At 37.1% G+C, this 23,621-nt stretch overlaps 1 protein-coding gene across 1 annotated transcript in view; it reads right to left on the bottom strand.

Moving 5' to 3' along the window:
* Nucleotides 1–23,621, bottom strand: part of si:ch211-186j3.6 (neural-cadherin) — a 240,406-nt gene that overhangs the window by 89,040 nt on the left and 127,745 nt on the right. The window contains exons 13-20 of the mRNA XM_060858990.1: nucleotides 22,790–23,039; nucleotides 20,854–20,981; nucleotides 16,682–16,868; nucleotides 10,804–10,947; nucleotides 7,718–8,001; nucleotides 5,159–6,782; nucleotides 3,319–3,412; nucleotides 1,060–1,244 (exon numbers count right to left, since the gene is read on the bottom strand). Coding sequence (XP_060714973.1) covers nucleotides 1,060–1,244; nucleotides 3,319–3,412; nucleotides 5,159–6,782; nucleotides 7,718–8,001; nucleotides 10,804–10,947; nucleotides 16,682–16,868; nucleotides 20,854–20,981; nucleotides 22,790–23,039 — 2,896 coding nt within the window. The remainder of the gene's footprint in view (nucleotides 1–1,059; nucleotides 1,245–3,318; nucleotides 3,413–5,158; nucleotides 6,783–7,717; nucleotides 8,002–10,803; nucleotides 10,948–16,681; nucleotides 16,869–20,853; nucleotides 20,982–22,789; nucleotides 23,040–23,621) is intronic.

Below are 23,621 nucleotides of genomic sequence, written 5' to 3'. Positions count from 1 at the left end.
TTTCTTCTTCTTTCGGCTGCTCCCTGTTCGGGGTCACCTTAGCGGATCAAATGGTCCGCATATTAGATTTGGCACAGGTTTTACACCGGATGCCCTTCCTGATGCAACGCTCCCATTTTATCTGGGCTTGGGACCGGCACTGAGAGTTAACTCTTCAGTGGCTGGATTAGCTCCCTGCCTGGGAATCGAACCCGGGCCACGGCAATGAGAGCTCGGGATCCTGCTGCTGGCCACGTTCTTAAAATTAATTTATTATTCCTATATCTTGCCCTTGACCAAATCTTATACATTTATTTAAATTGTTTAACATTTTCTTTCAAATAAAAGCTGTACAGTGTCCAAATGTGTATAGCCCAAAACATCACCTATTACACGGGTTGTCTGTTTGTCTCATATAATGAAGGTATAAATAAGTCTGGAGTTGGGTGTTCATTATAACCACATTTTCTACAAAGTCTTTACCACTCCCCTTTCTGTTTTTTTTTTCAGCTTTTTTCCCCCAGCAGTGCTTAATATCATAAACTCCTTCAGCCATCACTTAATTTCAAGGTTGCTATCCTGCTGGGAAATGCTCTCTCTAGGATTAAAATGCCGATGGTTGTAAAGCCCCAAGCCACCCCACTGGCACCACTTTGGAATTTATTACACTATCACTTGACATGACCAACATTAAAGCTTGCTCTGATTACAGATCGGACATGCCAGCTTCGATTAAAACTGTGTCATTACTGCAGCTCTGTGCCATTATGTGACACCTACAACTTAAATCGACTCATGTCAGTGTGATGATTGAGTTTTATATTAAAGCTCTCTGAATCTCATTAGGATATACAATGAACATAGGGTAATAGGAGATCTTTAAACATTATCAGTTACTATACCATCACTGAGCTAAGGATCCTTACTATTTTCAAAGTGTAACTTTCATGAGAGTAAATAAATGGATGTGTTGTGTGCTGTGTTTGATTTCATCAGCAGGCTTGATATTGCTTTTTTATTACAGTAAACTAAATCATTCAAATAATTACAGGAAAGTGTGCTTCTGAGGAAGAGTTGTACCTGCGAGACGAAGTGAAGCAGAGTTGTAGATGATCTCGTCTCGTAACTCTCGTACGTGAACGCTGACTCTCGACACAGCATCGGGCCACTCGCCATCTGACACGCGAACCTGGAACTCGTAGGTGCCTGGTGGAGCATTCTCTTTTATAACCAGAAAACCTGTGCGCTTGTTCAGGATGAAGTAACTGCAGGGCCAGAAGAAGGAAACAACTCATTATATTTTGTAGTGTATGCATACATGTGTATGTGTGTGTGGAAGTACAAATGTTTGGACAGCTTACTTAGTCAATATTATTATCCATATATTGTTTTGCATGCATCACGCTTTCACTTTTGTGATGAGGTTGCAACATTTTAATTTATACAATAATTAGTTCCGGACCACTAATTTGATTGCACCAATGGTGTACCAAGAGTGCTCATATTGAGTAGAACTGCACTCGGAAGTTTCGGCGTTGGGATTCTAGCGATAGTCTGTTGCACTGAAATGGTTACTACAGCAGTTTTAGTGACTTCATTAGTGGACAAGACAAACGCTAAATTTTTTATAAACAAAACTTTGGACTTAGGGTTAAATATGAATGTTCATCTGATGAAGAAGAAAAGGAAGAATAGAAGGCAAATTCACTGAAATTACCTTTAACAGGGACGTACAAATCAATGCGAGCTAGCTAGCAAGTAACACACTTCTGCCTGTGCAATATTTCTTAACTGATTTGCCTTAGCCACCATACAGACTGTTATATCTAAGAGTTTTCTTGGTCTTCCAATTCTTGACTTGACATGAGGTTTCAAAAGTGCAAAGTGCAAAGTAAATTGTGAACTAGCAAGTCCTAATATCTTTGTATAGGGTCCCACTGCTTCAATTAACTTCACTTCAGTCAGCTGTTTAAAATAGCCCATGGTTGTTGAGTAGCTTTTTGAGCTTTTAACTTTAAAGAGTTAAATTTATTCTCCTCAGGAATTGTTCAATTTTATACCTAATGACAATCATTTACCTGCCTAGCAAGTCCTAATGACTTTTAAGGCCTAAACATTCTTTACTTTTGTTTTTTTTATATTTTATGTGCATTTTATGTAACTGTACTTGCTGAAACAGTGACTGCTATTGAGCCAATGACCTACTAGCAAGAATCCTATTGCTTACAGAGTAACAAAAAAAGAAAAGCTTTTGACCAGTTCTCACATTTTGGTCTCATTGCTCTACTGTTTATAATGTTTAGGTGGCGTTAAGAAATATAAGTATAAAAGCCTTTGACAGTTAATCATTTTAAGCCTCTGAACTGTTGTGTTCAAAAGCAAATCACATGTCTGACCCACACAACAGAGTAAATGGTCTATACTCATTTGTTGTCTTATTAAATAATTATGTTTATCTGTTAACAATGTTAACAAAAATATATTTTAGAAAATTGTAATTCAGTATGTAATTCACCCCCATTCAGTATGAATTGCATAATATATTAAAAAAGCTTATATGCTAAACAGTTCAGCCAAAGTTTAATAACAGAACCTGGCCATTTTAAAACCGTTTAACTGATGACAAACTAAATTTCAAAATTAAGAGAAAGCTGACATTTTGGTCAAATAACCTCTAAGACCAGCGCTGACAGATACATATTCAGACTAAATGAAATGCCACTTTAAATTAAAGAAAAGGTGAGAGAGGGCATTGAGAACAGTCTCATGAACACATGAGGTCAGGGAAGGTAGAGTGAGGTGAGGTAAGTTAAAGTGGGAGAGAAATGGAAGTGAGAGAGAGCAAGAGCTTCTCTAGAAGCTTCCTTCATCTTTAATTAGCAGCCCTGATAACTGGAGGGTGAATGGCCCTGCTTAGATGTGCTGATTTAAAATTCAAGGACCTGGCCATAAAACTGACAGAAACCTGATTGCTTCTTAAAATTTAACTTTATCCTGGCATCCAGCCTCCAAACCAACGGATGACTGCACAGATATCAGCATAGAGAGGAAGAGAGGGAGAGAAGGAGGAAATGGGGGACATCAGGAGAGTGCAGATCTGCGCTTAGACCTCTCAAGGCTAAAGCTGCCTCCATTAGAGTCCTCTTACACAGTCCTTAATCACACAGCCACTAAGGTGTCTAACATCAATAAAGGAGGGAGGCACAAAGGAGACAAAAAAATGTAGACAGAGAAAGAGAGAAAGACAGAGAGACACAAGGAGACAGAGCTAAGAAAAGTAGACAACAATGAGAAGATAATGAAACTAAAAAATAAATTAACGGTCTCCGTGAGGCTTACTTAGGAACATGTCCTTCAAATGTATAGGTTTTGTTGTCCCAGTCATCAGGATCTGGAGCATACACCTTTCCCAAAACCGATGTCGGCATTCTCCCTGTTGGTACAAAATACATTTAGCATCTATTTGTAATAAGAAATTTTCCTTTTTCCTATTAGTACCTATTAATATTAAGTAATATTTTTTCTTATGATTGAACAAGTCAAATTACTGTAAAATATGCCAAAAATACACTTAATACAATGAGATAATGAGATACTAAGTCAAAGTAACACAGTTATTTAGTCAAAATGTATACATGCAATCTAATTGCTTCCCGAGTCTCAGTAGGATAAGTTGTGCTTTCTCCACTTCATTAACACCAAGCCCCAATGCACAGATGGGCACACACTTTGTTGCTGTTACTACTCTTTTCAGGGACATAAATAACCTTGGAGTATTTTGTCTAACTTCTCAGGGTAACAAAGCAGAACTTGCACTATACAAGCTTAACAAGCTGAACTATGCAGAACTTAAAATGATGGAGAGGATTAAATGTGTTTCCACTTTGAAAAACTTTTACACTTATAACCAAACAGACCTGTTATTAATTAAGCCAAGGCATCTGTTTAGCTAGGTTTTGCTAGGAGGATCCTTAATGAAAATTAAATGCTAATATTTTTTTTGGCACAAAACATTTTGACATTTTGGCTCTATGCCATTGGTGTTTTTTTTCTTTCAACCTAGCTAGGTGGGCTTAATGTATCCCAGCACTAGTAATCAATCTAGCTTCAGCCTGAGAGACTCACATCGGCACATTCACTTGTAAACAAAATAATTCATCATGCTTCCTGGAAACGAGCAGACACTAAGAGCTTTAATAGGCTAATAAGCCTGATGCAAAACATACTGTCTAGTTCTCTTAAATGGAAGGTTTTTTAAACATCTCTTACATTTTTAGACATCCCAAGAAAACACAGAGCTGGCCTTGGTAGCTGCTGTGGTATATTTCTCGTTGGGCTTTAAACACTTTAATGGATCAAGCCATGCTTTGCTCTGGTTGCTATGCTTTTAGCACAAGGAGCTCTTGAGCAAAAACAACCCCTCAAAAAAATGAGGTCATCCAGCAGCTGCATCAGCACTATTCTCTCATCTTTTCATCGCCGCTCACCTGAGAGCTCCAGCTACATCCATTTTTTTTTAAAGAAAATTAAACAAAAGCATTCCCAAAATACCAGGAAAAAACTAACAAAGAGCAAAAAGTACTGTTGAAGTCTATGACACAATAAAAAAAGAGTGTATACTTCTCTAAAGACATAGATCTTCACTCAGAGGCAATATTTGTTTTACATTGAGAATACCATTAAGATTTAAGACTTGCAAAGTTAGATTAGTTTGGATATAGCAATTACTTGTAGAGAATGTATTCAATTTGTTACAAGGTACAGAAAAAAAGGGAAAAGTGGGGAAATGCAGTTAGTTTAGGTATGGTTGATAAATTCCCATTTATTAATGGATGTTGGCTATGATCACATAAATAAAAATCTTCCCATATAATGATCCCTCAGTTAATTATCACTTATAACTGAATTCATTTCACTATAATATGCCCTATTGCATTGCAGTGAGGGTTATATATGTACCCAAAGGGTTGGTATATTTTTTAAGGAAAAAGATTCTACACTGTCTTGCACTGATGCTCACGGTTTTGATTAGCCAAAACAAATAACACCCTTAATGAAAATGTTCATTAGCTTGACTTAATTATAAAGAAAAATGAATCATTCATTACCTTCACACACTATTAGATGACTACTAACAAACTAAGATGTATTAGTTTAAACCATAGTTATCTGCATTTACCTCTGTGACTGTTGAGATATATTGTCTTCTCCCCAGAAACATGGGCATGGTCATTCTTGTCACCGATAGTGATAGTGAGTGTGCTGGTGACTGTTTTGGGTGGGTTTCCACTGTCAGTCATGACGACTGGCAAGAGGAACTCCTTCTGTCTTTCTCGGTCAAAGGCTCTAAGGGCAGTAATGGTGGCTGTGTCATTCCTGTTATCTTGCAGGAAAAAGTCATTGCTGTAACGGTATTCAGGAGGGACAGAGAAGGAGAACGGTGAACCGTTTTCAACAGAGTCTCGATCGACAGCTCTAAGAAGCGTGGAGCTGGTGTTGAGATATACCAACTGAGGCCCTGGCATGTTCTCCCACACTACAGGTGAGTATGCAGTCTCAAACTCAGGTCCGTTGTCATTTACATCCAGCAGGGAGATGTGAATTGTGGCTGTGCCAGTCAGTGGAGGAGTCCCATGGTCAGTTGCAAGGATAATTAAGCTATGCTGGGCAGTAATCTCACGGTCAAGCTGCTCAGCTACAGTCACCAGACCATTCTGGTCAACTGAAAAGAGACCATATGGGTCAGATTCAGGTGCTATACTGTAGCTAATATCCCTATTCAGTCCAGAATCTGAGTCACTTGCGACCACTGAAGCAACACTTGTACCAATCACGACATCCTCTCTAAGATCAGGAATTTGCAGGAAATGAGGGATGAAGACTGGCGCATGGTCATTGCAATCCTCCACCTCTAATGTACAATGAAGAAGGCTGGAATAGTCCAGATCCTCTACCTTAATGGTAAGATTGAAGCGTTGCTCACCCGGCCTCTCAAAATCTAATCGTTTCTTGAGCCGAAGGGTTCCTCGTTGCTCCTGCCGGTGACTCACCATGTAGAACTTCTGCTCTGGGTCTCCGGAAACGACACTAAATGTCAGCTGACCATTCTCACCAGCGTCTGCATCCTCAGCAACTAGGTCAAGCAGGGCAGTGTTGGGCTCACTGCTCTCAGGGATCCGTGCTGAACAAGAGCGGTCCAAGAAACGAGGAGTGTGGTCATTCACATCTGTTACATGGATGGCGGCAGTGGCTGTGCCTGTCATTCCACCTCCATCCCTGGCTTCCACCACTAGGAGGTATGACTCTGTCTGTTCTCGGTCCAACCCAGCCTTGGCCAATGAGATGGTTCCAGTAGCCGGGCTGATGGTAAACATGTCCACCCCACTGTTGCTTCCACTCAACGCTGCATTACCAACAATTCTATAGGATAGTACAGCATTCTGCCCTACAGCTGCATCATCCAAATCAGTGGCAGTCATCTCCATAACGGAAGTGCCAGGTGGGGAGTTTTCAGCCACATCTCCATGACAGTTGTCTGGTGCACAGGCAAAGATGGGAGCATTGTCATTAATATCCCACACACTAATGATGACATCAGTAAATCCAGTCAGGCCTTCGCCACCTTCATCTGTAGCTAAAACCACAAAGCGCCATACAGCCCGTGCCTCTCGGTCCAATGTCCTCTGGGCATAGATCTTTCCTGTCACCTCATCAATGATGAATTCACTTTCTGCTCCCTGACCATGCAGCGAGTAGCGCAGAGCCTCTTGGTCAGCATCCTTATCTGGGTCAGTGGCTGTTACCTAAAACATAAAACAGAATATCTTAGATATTTTTTCATTGATACCTTTTCTTTGAAATTTCTGAGGTGTGCTGACTTGGCCTCATGTGCCAAGAGCCTAAATTCCGCCCTTTGCAAAATTAAAATTCTAGCAGGAAACAATAAACAAACAAATTAAAGCAAATATATATATAGTACTGTGCAAAGGTTTTAGGCAGGTGTGAAAAAATGCTGTAAACAAAGAATGCTTTCAAAAATGGAAGTGTTAAACATTTATTTTCATAAATGAACAAAATGCAGAGAATGCAGTACTGTATATATTTAAAAACATATATAAAATTATAAATACTAAAAACATTTGCTAGTTACAAAATGAATGAAAAACATTATCTCAAAGCATGATGTCATCTGCTGAAATTCCATCTTTAAACTACTCCTTGATGAGACATTATACTAATTTTTTTTTCCAAACTGTCCAAAAATCTGTTTATCCATTTCCTTGGTTTGATAAGTGCTTGTACAAAGACTTAAACTCTGAGTACTACCGTAACATGACTCATTTCCCTGCTCATTCAAAACAAATTATACACCAATTTTCATGACAGGATGCGGAATTCTGTAACATCCCTCAATTTGGGGAAATTGGACTCACCAGCAACTCCCAAGGGTAAAAGCGGCTTTGAAGAAATGACTCAACCTAATTCTATGTTGTTCGGAAATTCTTCAGTTTGTTTAATGTTTAATGGTTCTGTAGAGGTTTTGATTAAGAACATATTTACCTACTGTAGTTCTAAAGCATACTATAATTTACTAAATGGACATGTATATCCATGTATAAAAGCTTCCTAAACTCCTACATTTTCTTCTTAGACACATGATAAAAAAACAAACAAACAAAAAAAAAAAACAGTACCAATACCAATCCTCTATTACATATTGTGGAGATAAATAAGTCACCTGCAGTACAAACACTGGAGAACCATCCAGCTCCTCTGTCACACTGCCGTAGTACTCATTGACAGAGAACACAGGTGCCTCGTCATTCTTATTCACCACATTGACGACCACAGCGGTGTAGTCCTCCCACTTTCCATCTGAGGCCAGCACGTAGAGTTTGTAACGCTTGGTTTCTTCATAATCCAGTGGTTGGGCGATAAAGATGGTGCCCACCTCAGGCTCCACATCAAAGACACCCCCTGTGTTACCTGCAGTAATCTGGTAGCGTAGCTTAGCATTGGCACCTTTAAAACAATATAGTCATCATAGGTTTCCTGAACTACCCCAAATAACAGATACTATTATAGATTTTCTGATAATGCTTTAGACCATTGCATAATAATTAATAAATATAAAGGCATGTATGTACTTATTTAGTAAGATTTTCAGCTTATTAGTGCCCTTTACAATACTGTTGGTGTTTTCTCATTCTAATAACTTTTTTCTGAAAACTGTCAGGCTAATTAATCAGTAGTAAAATGGTTAACTATGAAAATATGTAATTGTTTTTAATAATATATAAACATGTATGTACAAAGAAAAATGTTAGAATTTACACAGATTTAAATACTAATGAGCAATTTAGTTTATATAAAGAGTCATTTTCAAGAGGTATACAGCACCTGGAATACAAATAATGAATAAATGAACTATAAATTAAGCACTAATACTGCTTCTAAATAACTGCTGTACTATTTACCTGTATATGCACAGCCTAATATGCTGAATTGTTGGTCTTTTCTTTTTTTTTCGCTAGTTTAGCCCTGAATAATAGATGCTTCTAGGTTTCATCAGCTGGCATCAGCTGACGTTATAAGCAAAAGCAAATAATACAATAAAAAGCCATGCAGATCTAGATTTGGCATATAGTCTTATTTTCTTTATGACTGTGTTTCCCACATGTGAAAATGTAGCTTGAAATAAATGAAGTCAATTACATTACTGGCAGGTTAATAAACTATAGCAGAGCCAGAATGTGCTCCAAATCATGAAGCAGGAGCCTAAATCTCTAGATCAATGGGATGAAAAGGATACGGCGTGAGTAAGGCAGGTCATTCTTAATCTTGCATCCTCTACTGAGTCTTCCAACATTAAAAACATTTGAGTAATCTTTTTTTTTGTTTGCTTATTTCGGATTAGATTTACACACAGCACAGATCAACTACCTGTCCAACATGGCCTAAGCAAAAAAAAATGGAAAAATAAACTATATATATATATATATATATATACTATTGTAAATATTTTTTTCATGCTTCTGTTGTTCCCCCTTCAACTCAAGGCACCTCTCATTTCTCTGCTGAAAGACAGATAACGAACAAGACACAATGCACGGGCAGTCTCACTTCAAATCTAAATTTTGATCTCACTATCGCCCTAAGCAACTCTGATAAATTACAAGAAGTATCATGTCGTTATCATTTTGGAGGTTAGTGCTTTCTCAGGACTTTTATGAAAAGGGATAAGCACAAAGTAAGCTAATACTCCCTGACATCACCAGAAGCCATTATGGAAGATCAGTTTAAGACTGATGTCTGTAATGAGGCTAAAGGCCCTGATAAATGCCTGATGATCAGCACAGCAGCTTCTCACATCACCACAAGCACACCAGATGCAACAGAGCAGATGATTCACACAGGGAATTATGGACCTGACATGGCTAGCCAATGAGAAATGAGCGATGTCTCGGCTGCGACGTGCTGCCGTCTGGATAGATTTACATGTGAAAGGGAAATGAAAGAGAGCTTATCTAAGTTTTTTTTTTTCATGTGCGTGCAGTGTGCATATTACAGCACCTGTGTACGTGAGAGTGTGTGAGAGCCCCATTCGTAAAATGAGCAAAACCAATACAAACATCAAAAACAAAAAATTTCATTTTCTAAATTTCAGAGAAACTGTTTAGTTTGCAAGAACAAAAATATTCTCAAAAGAACTTATTAAGAAAATGGTATTTTGTGGCTCAACGTAAAAGCATTCTATCATCTGGAGATTGCACAGTTTTTGCACATTTTGCATGTGTTATGTAAGAAATAAAACCACCAAGGGTCATGAAAGTAATCGAATAGAGCTTGAGATAATACTGTTACCACAAATTAACTATTTTCTTATAACAGCACATCCTGGAGTATTGTATTTCTCTTATATTACAGTGATTTGCACTGATAGTTGCAAGTTTTATCTTTTCATAAGCAACACTTACTTCATATTTTTTTCATTTATAGTTCCATTTAGTGCTGTTCCTGAGAATGACTTGTTACAATAGAAACAAAAACATACTGGAAGAAAGCACATTGATTTCATCCCATCATTTGAACTAGAAACAAAATGACTGTTAAAAGCATGCTACTATAGAGTATAGTAACACTGTAATTACATTAATGAATTATATCATTAAAGATCTATCTATCTATCTATCTATCTATCTATCTATCTATCTATCTATCTATCTATCAATAGATCCATATATACAGTATACAGTATATCTATCTATAAATAGATCCATATGGATCTATTAGATAGAATTATATATATATATATATATATATATATATATATATATATATATATATATATATATATATATATAATTATATATAATATAATATACTTATTAATATACTATAATTATATATATAAATAATTTATTTATTTATTTTTCATTTATAATTTTTTTTTTAACCAGATGACAATAATTAAGCATTTAAACATTTATAACAGTAAAGAGGTAAGATGTTAGGGGCTTAATGCTGTGTTGATGTGTCCTTTCATTGTTTCATTGTTTTTTGAACCCTCAAAAATAGTACTAGTCAAAAAAAAAACAAAAAAAAACCCTGCTATAGAACTAATCGTTCCTTAGCTTCATTCACATTTATATGCTGACAAACGTACACAACAGTGAGGAGTGTGTGCTGTGTGCTGAATCGAAGGTTTGACTTACAATGAATGAAGTTAGTGCAGAATTTCTCTAACCTCTCATCTTCCCTGCACATACTGTAGTTAGCCATGACCTATGTATGTATTCACATCTCATCTTAATCCTGGCTTACCTTCATCTTCATCATTAGCACTAACGGTGAGTATGGTGAAGCCGACATCTGCATCTTCATCCACATCAACTTCATACACCGTCTGTGCAAAAACTGGCTTGTTATCGTTCACGTCACTGATGAAAATCCGCACATATGCCGTATCTGAGGAAGACAGCAAACACACATGAGATTAAACATATGTCTGTGATCTTAGTCTATCAATCTATATGCTTTTTTCATCTTACTGAACTCATTCTTATCTTTCTACCTCCCTCTCTCAACGCATGTTTGTTTCACTTTTTTCCCTCTGTCTCTCTTTGGCTCCCACCCCGTGATCCTTTATCTCTATTTCTCATTTTCATCCTTTTTATTTTTACCTGCTGTGTGTCTCTACCTCTATCTCATTCCTATTATTTCTGGGTTTCGAAGCCTTAAGTATGTGATTGTTAGCATGGAGCCCTGGGGACCCAGCCTAGGATGGGTTAAGTAGCATGTATTGGGAAGGACATCCCTAATATTGCTTCATTTGATATGACTTTCCAGAGAGACATGGTTTGCGGTATACTTCTCAGACCAATTATTTTAGGTTGTGGAGGCAGCTCATGTAAAAGTTATGGATCTAAACAACAGGGGAAAGCAAACTTTCAAAAATTATAATAATCATCCTGGTAGGCTCCAGTAGTCCAATAGACTCTAGCTGTATGTTTCAGTATGTGTGAGAAAGAAAATGCTAAACACTGAAGCTGTCATTCACTGACAGTTTGACATGTTGTTCAGAGTTGCATTGTAAAGGCCTGGTCATGTCATTGCGTTACAAATAAACAAGCATCACTGGGCTTTGTCATTTCCTGCTTCTGTGTTTTCTGCTCCGCTTGTCATGCCAATCACTTTGACTGTACTGGATAACTTCATTACATTGTTGTTCATAGGACCTGATGGACCTGCACTGAGTGTGAAAACAGGATGTTATGGAATTTGAACGTACTGTGTGACTAACTAAATACAAAGCCATTACATGTGTAGTGTCATCAACACTACAGACAGCTACACTCCACTATCATTTCCCATATACCACGGCTCATTAGAGCACATCACTACACCTTACAATAGACAGAATATGACAAAACATTATTGTGCAACATATCAGCAAGATGGCTGGTCATATATTCTTACAGGGAATACACAGACTAATTTTCAAAATATGATTTTTTTTTTTTTTTAATATAATCCAAAAATAAAGCTGCATCAATTTAAATTATGTGAATTTTTGCACAATGTACTGTATAATATATAGAATGCAAACCAGTCTGTGCTATCTGTGTTTCTGTCCTGTAGTGTCTGTATTGCCTGTTTGCATGTCTTTTGTCTCACACTGTTTGCACTAGGATGCACATGATTCCCATGACATGATGCACATGACATTGTGTGGCTTAGGGCCTTTTTACAGCTGGCCACTTCATGTGTTTTCTCTGATCCGATAGCTATCTGATTTGTTAAAACTGTTCCATTTACATTAGGCCACATAAATGCATCTTGGCGAATCGGATATCAATCCGATCTTTCTGCTCCCGCCCAAAATGCAAATATATTTTTCCTCATTTCCGGTGTAATTGAAATGGAACATGCTTTGGTGTATGCGGTTGCTACAAAAAACAGCATTTACTGTTTGCTGCATTTTCGCCCGTGGCAGCAGTGCATTTTAAGTCCCAACGAGACACCTGGGTGAAAGATCGGAGCCAGCACTGGTGGGAAAACATATTTGTTTCTGGCGCGATGCACGACTTGTGAGTCACCTGCGAGTGACGTACTATCATTTGGGAGGAGTATAGCGCTGACGTATGTGGCTTGAACAACCACATTCATTTACACCTGTCCAGTTTCATCTGAAATGCGTCCCAGACCACCTCCTGAAGTGGTTTGAACGATCAGATTTATATCCGTCTCGAAAACGTTTCGGAGGGCATTTACACCTGGTCTTTTTACGATCGGATAGCTATCGGATCGCAGAAAACGCATGAAGTGACCAAGTGTAAAAACCCCCATAGGCCACGTTCACACTGCAGGTAAAAGTGGCCCAAATCCGATTTTTTTGGGGTCAAGTGACCAGGTCAGACTTCTTCAGGAGTAGTGTGAACACTCAAATCTGGCCCAGATCTGATTTTTTCAAATCAGATCTGGGCCACTTCCATATGTGGTCCTGAATCAGACCCAAATCTGATCTTTTCCAATGTGGCCGCAGTGTGAACAGCCAAGGCGGATTTGATGCGACTTTTACGTCAATCTACATCGACATTCGTCACAATTATGCGCCGGCGAAACCTTTCTTTATTTATTTATTTATTTATTTATTTATTTATTTATTTATTTGCGCCGGCGAAACCTTTTTTTTTTTTTGCGCCGGCGAAAACGTGACACAAACGTGACTGGTAACGTGTGTGTTAAGAGTGTTATATAAAGTGGTTACGTGAACCAGCTCATAATGCGTTGAATACATCCCATTATAGCATTACATGATATGTTTGCTTGCACCAGATGATACAATACTTCCTCCATAACCTCGCCAACTTTTTAGCGCAACGGCGTGCTGCGTGTGACGTCATTGTTATTGTTCGTTTGCGCATGCGGGTCAGTTCGAAACAGCAAACAGTTCACACTGGTATCTGATATAGGCCACATTTTAAAAGGTAATGTGAACAGCCAAACAAAAAAATCAGATCTGAGCAAAATATCCGAATTGAGCATTAAGACTTGCAGTGTGAACATGGCTATAGACAACTTACTTGAAACCCTTAAATGTAGCACCATGTTCCTGGAGAAAAGTTGTTTCATTTCACTATGTCACTATGTACTATATATAATCCCGTTTCTGTGCCTATTCTTTCGTGTCCCATCTCTCTAAGTGCCCTACTATATATATATATATATGTGTGTGTGTGTGTGTGTGTGTGTGTGTGTGTGTGTGTGTGTGTGTGTGTGTATATATTTAAACACTTTTATAAGTTCCAGACAGTTATCTGTATAAAGTGTGTAAGCTCTCTTCTCTGTTAAAATGATAATGTAATCTTTACTTTTTGAAATCTTACCTGATTACAAAGTGAGTTGATTGCACTTATGTCTATTTTGCTATGAAAGTGAAACATGGAACAACTTTAAATAGTCCAAAAAGCTTAAAACATTTTCATGTCATTTTGTTCAAGTGTTTTGATAAAGCGGAGATGAGTGTTATCAGAAAAACTTATTTTGGCCCAAAAAATTGTCCTCTTTTGTCTATTTCCCAAAATTCAGCCACAGCAACTGACTGTTCTGATGGAATTTCCATAAGAATTTTCAGCAGGGAAACAAATGAGATGCAGTGAATGTCACAGTTTTATTTTAGAAGACTGCACTGAGGAAAAATCCACCGTGATAGATGTGACAATTGTTGTATCTAAAACTGCAATTGTTGTCTTTGAATTGTTATAAGAAGCAACTGAAGGAGGAAACAAGAATAATCTACGAGGAAACAAAACTAGAGATAGACTGAGGGCATTTTCATAGTTCTTTTTGCCTCAGATACCAGATTAACAAGTAGAATTTGCCTTGTTGTCTAAATGAAATCAGTCTGGGCTAAACTTCAAGTGTATTAAAGTGCAGATTGCATCAATGAATCCTTTGATTTTCACATTAACAACTATTTTAAGATTCACAATGGTGTGGAAAGGCATTTTGGGGTCTGAAATAAAAAAAAAAGACTTTCATTGTTGAGCTAAAGAAACACCAAATGATTATGTGATACATTAATTACAGTAAATATAAATGAATAAGAATGAAACAGCAATAGACTTATTAACTGTCCTTTTCAGATATGAATGGCTTTGAGAGGAGGATCAGTCATTACCTCTGAAGGTCACTCTGTATGGGAACAACAACAAACTGAGGCTACCCATGAACAGTCTGACTGAGGAGCATACTGTATGGTGACCTGTGCAAGAGAGTTGATGACCCAAAAGTCTCCCAGGATGGCAATAAAGTGCAAACTGGGAAAAAATGGAAGGCAAAGGACACAGTGGACCAGCTGAGTCACAGTTATGGCAAAGAGTGTAAAAAGTTTGCAGACTTGTTGGAAGACTGCTCCAGACTGGGGGTGGAGAGCATGGTCCAAGCCAATAGAAGTGAGCTGTAGAGAACTTTAAGGCCTAGATTCTCTTGGGCATCACAGGCATGCACAAGAGGAAAGCCATCAAAACCACCACAGAGGCAAATTCTAGGGCTTCTCGGTGTCTGTGGCTCAAAAACAACAATCCTTGGACACATGCTTCTCAGATAAAGGTGGGATGTGTGCTGGTGCCATGTGCTAATGTGTGGATGATTCTAGTGGTGTTTGGTAGACATATTTGTTGGGCAATATCCATATGAAAACAGTGTCACTGAAGATGCACTACTGCATCTGCACTACTGTACTGAAGGTGCTAGTGGATGTTGTCACATACTTAGTCAATGGGGAGGCGGGCATGGCTGTAGTTGTATTTGGCAGAAATATCTGTGTGGTATTAGGTGTAACATGAGGAATCCATATGGAATTTTTGGTACTAAGCATGCATTAAAGGTGCCAGTAGGGCTTGACACAGGCCTAGTCACTGGGGAGACTATTATGGCTCTGGTTATAGTAGCCATTCATGTTTGTGCATCCATATAGAATTTGTGGTATCAAGAAATCCAGAACCAGTGGCACCATGAAACAATGTACGGGTGTTATGGCCATGTGTCCATAAATTTTTAACTGCATATTGTCTATACTCACTGACCATTTTATTAGGAACATTCATGGAATCATTCTATCAGCCAGTGGCTGTGGTAACAATAATAATGTCATCCCCAATATTCAACTGTCCAGTTTTAGTGAGTCTGTGCCCACTGTGTCATCAGATTCCTGTTCTTGGCTGCCAGGAGTGAAACAAGAAGCGGTCTGCTGCTGTTGTAGCTTTTCAGGCTCAAGGTTTGACATTGTTTTATGTTCTAGGATGCCTTTCGCCTCACCAGAAATGTCAAGAGTGGCACCATACGATTCCTGTCAGCTCAAACCAGTCTTATCCTTATACTTAACTTATATCTGGTTGATTTATTTTGGTTTTATTTTGGCTTTATTTGGCTTACTGAGTAATTGCATGAATGTGCAGGTGTATACTTCACCTTTTCTTTCTTTCTTTCTTTCTTTCTTTCTTTCTTTCTTTCTTTCTTTCTTTCTTTCTTTCTTTCTTTTATATACAATACCTACTTCTTATCAAAACATTAAAGATTTCAATATTAAATTAATTACTGGTGTAAAGCTTGTCGGATGTTGAATTATCAAGAGATTCTTACCAGAAATTACATTTCGCAAAAACATCTCATAATGACTCACTCACTACAGCTAAGTGCATATTAGAACATAAAAGTTTTCTGTAAAGTATACAGTTCTTCAGCAATAAAGCAGTAATGAGAGAATGGGTGACATGCTGAGGCCTAAGAGGCTCGCAGTGACTCATGTAGAGGCTGAGGCTGATTAGTACAAGTTTCTTTATATTAAGCATGTACTGTATAAGTGCAGCTATATTAGTCATTACTCACCATGCCTGAGTAATTTTGTCAGATGCCTTACTGGTTATTTGTTTTCTCTTTCTCTGGGACATAAAATACATTAGGTGCAAACTACTTCTATGCTTGGCTAAAATCTTTCACTTTTATCAGTAATATTAACCAATAATTTATTAGAGATTCAGTCAGACATGAATGATCTATGAAGTGCAACTCCTACTCAATTTTGAAAAAAAAAAGAAAAAAAAAAAAAAATCAATAGCATTAGAGTTATCAGACTAAATGGATGAGAAAACTTATTAGCCCAGAGCTTGTGTTAGGAAGAAGGCTTGGCTGATCATACCAGAGTTAGGCTGCCCATGCCTTCCTGGCCTGGCAGACTCCCAGCCGTCCATGGAGTTTACTTCTAAAAGATAGGAACCCTTAGTTTCCCGGTCGAACACTGCTTCTGTATAAATGGAGCCCAGTTCTGGATCAATGCGGAAGAACTGATAGTCTCCACTGCGGTCATTCAGCAAAGAGTAAGAGATCTGCGAAAAAATAAAGAGAAAGGGGTGTGGATTAAATATGCCACATACAAGGCTTAAAAAGAGGAGAGGAATGAAGTGGTCCATATGATTACTCTTCATGCATATGTGTTCTTAATAGCAACATTTTGATTCACTCTTTACAACTAATCTGCATTGATGCCCAGATCACCATAAAATTCTGAATTGTATAATTCCGATTGTAATAAAAATCCTGAAAGTCTAAACCAGCTGGGTGGTGAAATGTAAAGGCTGTGATGAGTAAGTTAGTGAGTAAATAAGTAAGTAAGATTTATTTATGAAGCATGATTAAAAATAGGCTGACCACATAAAATTATACAGTAATACCTCGAGATATGAGTTTAATTCGTTCCGTGACCTTGCTCATACTGTATCTCAAATTGCTCGTGTCTCGAATTGCTCGTATCTCAAAGCAATTTTCCCCATTTAAATTAATTGAAATCCAATTAAACCGTTCCAGCTCGCAAAATTCCACTCCAGTTGTTTTGTTTATGTGTTTTGAATATGAAAAATGTGCAGTACCTGTATTTATAAATGACAAATATTGTATAAAAACATACAGTAATAAAAGAGAATGTTAAAAAAAATAAACTGGTTTTACTTTACGGAAGATGCGCACGAAGGTGTTGAGGGAGGAGTAAACAGGCGGAGGAGTTAGGAGGAATTACACTTTCACTTTCGTTCACTTACTCACTACTGTACACTCTTAATGCTACTTTACACTTAAATGGAACTTAACTAAACTTCACTAAAATTAACGGACTTAACTGAAATTCTCTTAATTTAACTGAATTTAACTGCTACAATTTCTGTTTGCTTAATTTTCTTCATCGCTTTTCTCTTCACTTGCTTTTGCCTTTTTTGTCACTCTTTGCTCACTAACATCTGCCGGTCGTTTTAATAAAAACCTGTCCGGTCAGCATATCAGATGCGGTGTAGTCGCACAAGTTCAGATTTTTTTACGGATCCAATGCTTAAAACGGATCCGCAGATGGTCGGCACCTCACGCAGCCCCTTTGCGACTCTCCGTAGGAAATGAATGACTTCCTGTTTATCGGCCATCGTATGTCATGTGCAATGGAAAGGCGGCTTTAACCGAGTGAGACGCGGGAAGCTGAGGCGGGGGAAACAGAGCGCACGTGGTTGTTGGGGATCTTTGTTTCGGCAGCTGCAGCTTGGATGCTCGTATCTCAAAAATTTGCTTGTATCTCAAGCCAAAAATATTGTCGTATCTCAAAAAATTCATATGTCAAAGCACTCGTATCTTGAGGTATCACTGTACAAGAAATAAAAAAGCAAAGGACATCTAAAAAACAAAACAATAAAATAGCCAATAAAACAGCCATATAAACAATGAGAAACACAAAATAAAAAAAATACAAGAACATTAGAAAATATTCTTGCACTATTTCTCTTTTCATGCACAAGGAGATGTTAAGACAGGATTCAAGTTATAGGCTAGCAAGTGTGCTGTGGGACATCAGAACCTATCATATAATTTATATATATATATAAATATATTCTTCTATAACAGCAGGTCTTGTATAATAACTGGTGCCCTGCCAGCTGAATTAGTGTAACAGACAAAAATAAGTGGGAAAATGTAAAAAAGCAAACAATATAATAAAAAGCATGTAAGGGTCAAGTTAACAAAATAAGCAACAACCTCCAACTGTTACAGTTAAAATTGGCAAGCTGACCTTTGTACTTAGCATATATACTTACATATTTACTTACTTATATATTAATATTCAAGCTTGCAAGTGATATTTATTTTTATCTAAATATGCCATTGCATGGTATGTGATTATTGGAATGCTTGTTGGAAGGTTGCTCAGACAGCCTAGGACTCTCTCCCCAAGACATTCCTCATGTAATTCTATTAAAAGGGTAAAGAAGAGTCAGAGCACTGTTGTTGTACCTTAGTACCTTAGTTTTTGTACCTTAGATTTAATACTCCAATTGGTTTATGCACACTATGTACAATTTCTGCTAGGCAGAGCTAGAATAGGACTGAAGACTGATAGCACTGTCCTCTAAGCTCTGCAGTAGAATAGATGTAATGGATGGATGCATGTGATGAATACGCCTATGACAAAGCTTTTTACTCACATATCTGTCATTACTCATGCTTTATGAGCCTTTTTTGATGAGTTAGTGGACTATTTTCATTTTTCTCAGAAAAACAGCTTCTAATTGTCATCACTTCAATAAGCAGAATCCATGTAAGATGGAAGGTACTGCTAAATATAAGTGTTAAGTAAAGATGTAGAAGTATGACTGGTCTGTTAAATAAAGACTGTAAGGAAGTGGTGTCCACGATCTACTGTCGGTATTTTAATTACAAGGTTCGGATTAAAATACAACAGAAAACGTTATAAGGCTGTGTGCACAAGTTGGCAAATAAATTTAACTTACAGCAACACACAAGACAATAAGATGTTTAAGGCAATAATTTACTGCTATTCCAAATATTTGTGCACAGTTAGTGGGCATGTTCAACAATAACAATGATTTTTTTTATAGTGTGCTTGTTAATAAAAGAATAATAATAATAATAATAATAATAATAATAATAATAATAATAATAATAATAAAGTGTTTGTTCTGCTTATAATCTGTTCAAAAGTTGTTGCCAATTGTCTGTGCAAATGTCTGGCAAAGTCTAATATGAAACAAATTTTCACCATTGGACTTTTAAGTTATAATTTTGAGAAAGTTCCCAATTATTTTAAGACACTAACAAATAATTCTATTAAACTTTACTCATTACAAAAACTTTGTAAATAGTAGATTTACTGCTTGTCTCCAAATGGTGGAAATGGGCTTTCTGTAATTTAATACCTGTCATTTGGTTGCATTAATTTACACACACAATCACATACTCAAAATGACTTTCAGACTGTGGGTGCTAAATTAATCCAATGTATTTGCATTCACACTGCTCTGTATTTTCAGGTAGAAAGACCCCAATTTGCATATTTATAAAGGCAAACAAGAAAAAAAAAGAACTTGTTTTACTAATTTGAAAGACGCAAATCCCTGTACACTCTGTTTGTGAAGCAGCTTCCACATTTATTATGTGTTATCAAGTTTGCACATGTTATTATTCAAAAGACCTTTGTTAAACCAGGGCTTATTGTTTTATGTTGCACAGATATCCATTCATTATCACTCATCAATATATAAGTCTATGTTAAGCTATTAAAAGCCCATTTTAACGTTTCTGGGTACTTCACAAGAGTAAAAAAGTGACAACATCACAATTTAATGAAGAGCATGTTAATCAGTCAAGATATATTATAGACAATTTGAACATGTTTAGTACTAATGCACTAAGTAGTCTCAGGAAACAAGAGCTTGACCATTACATTTACATTTACATTTATGGCATTTGGCAGATTCCCTAGATATTGAATACATCAATATTGATTCACTAGGACACAGACTAAGAAAACCATCAGTCTAAAAACTATGTTGGGAGGAAATATGGCATGTTTTTTTTTATTTTTAATAAAGACTAATAAAGCCAACAGCTATATATCTGGTATAGTGATTTTCTTTCAAACTGAGAGCAGCTAATATAAAATCTGTTTCTCTATATCTGATGTCTGAGATTTGTCTGCTATATAAAGAGGATTAGAAATATTTCAAACTGGAGCTGAGAGGAAGTCTACAATAAATCAGAAATTCACTCTGTACAACCGTGGTGAGTAGAAAAGCATCTCAGAATGCATTACACAATCAAATTGTATACCTAGCCTCTTTTTCCACGCCATCTTTCCTCTAGTATGTGGTGCCTTCTTCTCTATGACTAGAGATCAAGTTTTAAACTTCCTGGAATTTATTTTTTTTCTTCTTTTTTTGCTAGAAACTGTAACTTGTAAGTGATTCTGCATCGTCTTGCTCACCCGGAAACTATAGCTAATGAAAATGTTTGCAATGAATCATAAGCTTTATAGTGTACCTTTCCATTTAAACCCAGATCGAGGTCATTTGCAGACACCTGCAGAACCAGAGTCCCAACCTCGACCCCTTCTGTCACAGATGCCTCATAAATAGAGGAGGTGAAGAATGGAACATTGTCGTTCACGTCTGTTGAAGGAAGCAGATACAATATGTAAAATCTCAGCACTTAATAACGCTTAGCACTTTTATTATAATAACATGGCAATGACCTTGCCACAGTATTTCCAGCATTTTTGGGTCATTTACAGCCATGGAGAAATCAAAGTATAGCAAAATATAACTACAGAGGTGCCTTTAGTTTTCCACAGATATGTTTGTCACATGTTTAAGACTTTAATATAATTAACTAATTAATTATTATTTACTCTTTCAAACTAAGCTGCATGGTTTTATTTAAAGTTTAAAAACATGGATCATCATCCACCCAAAATGTATTATTGTCTATCTGTAGCTGCCAGCCACAACAGAACACTCTGACCTTCTCAAAAATAGAAATAAAATAAAAAAACATAAGCATTGCTCTTATATCACAGTAAATATTTTCAAGAAAAAAATAACAGCAAACAAAATTCATTAGTTCTTCAAATAAACTTTTGAAATCATCAAACCCCGAGCATGACAGATTTGCACGTGTGTGTGTGTGTATTAGTGTGTGTGTGTGTGTGTGTGTGGGTGGGTGTGTGCATGCTAGCCTGTGTGTGTATATTGGGAGGGAAGTAGGAGGAGTGAAATTTAGGGCAAGATCTTTAATGGGTTGAACGATCCAAGGCACTAATCGCCATCTGATGTACTTCAAGGTTTTTAATTTTCTCCCAGCCAAAGTCGTAATCCATGAATTAAACAAGAGGTCCAAATACATTACAACTTCCTCCCTTCCCCGTCTGTCTCTCTCTCTCTCTCTCTCTCTCTCACTCTTATTGTCTCTTGCTTTTTCCTGTGCTACTAATTTTGTTTTTAATTGCGGATAAAGGCCATAAATAAAAGAGGCAATGATTGGCACTGATCTGACAAGGTGTCCACTTTTAAAGGGGCAACAGCTAAAAGCAACCTCATCATAAAGCTCTTATTGGATTAATATTAGGCACAGGGTGGGGTGGGGGTGCAAGAATCCTCGATCAGTATTAGAGTGCACTCATAAATGGAATAGAGCAAGAGATTCATGCATGAGTTGAGCCCAATTATGGCTTTGGGGAAGAGCCAGTAAATTACATAGGATAGCACAGAGAAGTTCTTGTGGGAATTAGAAATGCAGGGCTATATTTAAGGAGAGAAAGATGAAGCAAGTTTTAAAATTTAGGATTTTAAAAATAGTTGCTTCTCAGGTTTAAAGAAAAATAGATAAGAGTAGTTCAGGTTCTATAAAAGTGGATTAGAATAATCTAGTGAAGTATATCAGGATTTAAATAGATATTGAGGAGGAAATTGAGAAGGATAAAAGCTATGGGAGATAATTAAATTAGTAATTATATTAAGTACAATGCTTTTATAAAATCAGAAACAAAATAAGTGTTATTTTTTTCCATCCATCCATCCATCCATCCATCCATCCATCCATCCATCCATGCATTCATCCATCCATCCATCCATCCAGCCATCCATCCATCCATCCATCCATCCATACATCCATCATCCCTTCAACCTTTCAAGTCAAGTCAAAAAGCTTTTACATCTACCAGAAGAAATATAGATACTGATACCGCATTAAATGCTACAGGAAGGCAGGCAGGTGCAGAAGCATTTAATCTCATATTAGCAAGATCCATCCATATGTTTTTTTAACTATTTTATTTTAACTGCCACTGTCTGGTCAAAATGAGCTAAAAATGGTGTATAAAATAAAATAAAACTACAATTTTAAAAACAAACTCTATTTCCATGTGAATCTAACAATCATTAAACCTGTTCCATTTCCACTGACAGATAAAAGTGATTACCTGTGAGGTTGACGTACACAGTTGTAAATGCAGCTAAAGGCACAGCAGCAACGTTCTGAGCACGTACACGAAGCATAAAGTTGCGTGTGGTCTCATAATCCAGTGGCTCGGCCACCAGGATGGAGGCTGAGCCGTCCTCTCGGTTGGGCGTCAGGTAAAAACGGACAGGCATGTTAGTCTCAGGTACCATGCCATCCTCAAGGTTATAGGTCACTCTAGGGTCACCTAGTGGTGAGGTGGCTTTCACTGTCTAAACATCATAGGGAGAAAAATAAGCATCAGGAGTGAAACATCCACAGAAACTCAAGGATAAATCCAGGCAGGATTATTTCATTCACAAATCAAACCCCATAATAAGAGCTTCCTATTTTCTACATATTTAAATACCTAGAGTGTAATATAATTGCATTGAAGAATGTACATAGTGCACTTTATGGACAGTTTAAGCCCATAATGACAGAATCACATCATTTATTGTTATTATTTTTTTTTAAGTAGATGCTAATTATGCATTCTCACGGGTACTTGCCAAACAGCAAGTTTATAACTGTACTGAGTTTACAGTAATCCTCTTTCTTATAGCTTTATAGCTTCTTTATTAAAGCTACAGGAACACTCATCCTCTCTAATGTAAAGCACAGAAAGAAACATCAGTGTCAACAGCAATCACACCCTTATAGTCAAAGCGTTCATTTAGAACAACACAAGTACTTACACTCCTGATCTATTTAATATCCAGCAGGCCTCATTTCATTCTCTGCTAACAAGCAAATCTAGCATTTATAACACTGATCAATTAAGTCTGAAACAGCTAATCTTTTTTTTCTATACT

Source organism: Tachysurus vachellii, chromosome 23 (genome assembly GCF_030014155.1).
Source record: "Tachysurus vachellii isolate PV-2020 chromosome 23, HZAU_Pvac_v1, whole genome shotgun sequence".
Classification (NCBI taxonomy): domain Eukaryota; kingdom Metazoa; phylum Chordata; class Actinopteri; order Siluriformes; family Bagridae; genus Tachysurus; species Tachysurus vachellii.
This window is presented reverse-complemented; position numbering and strand designations above follow the sequence as displayed.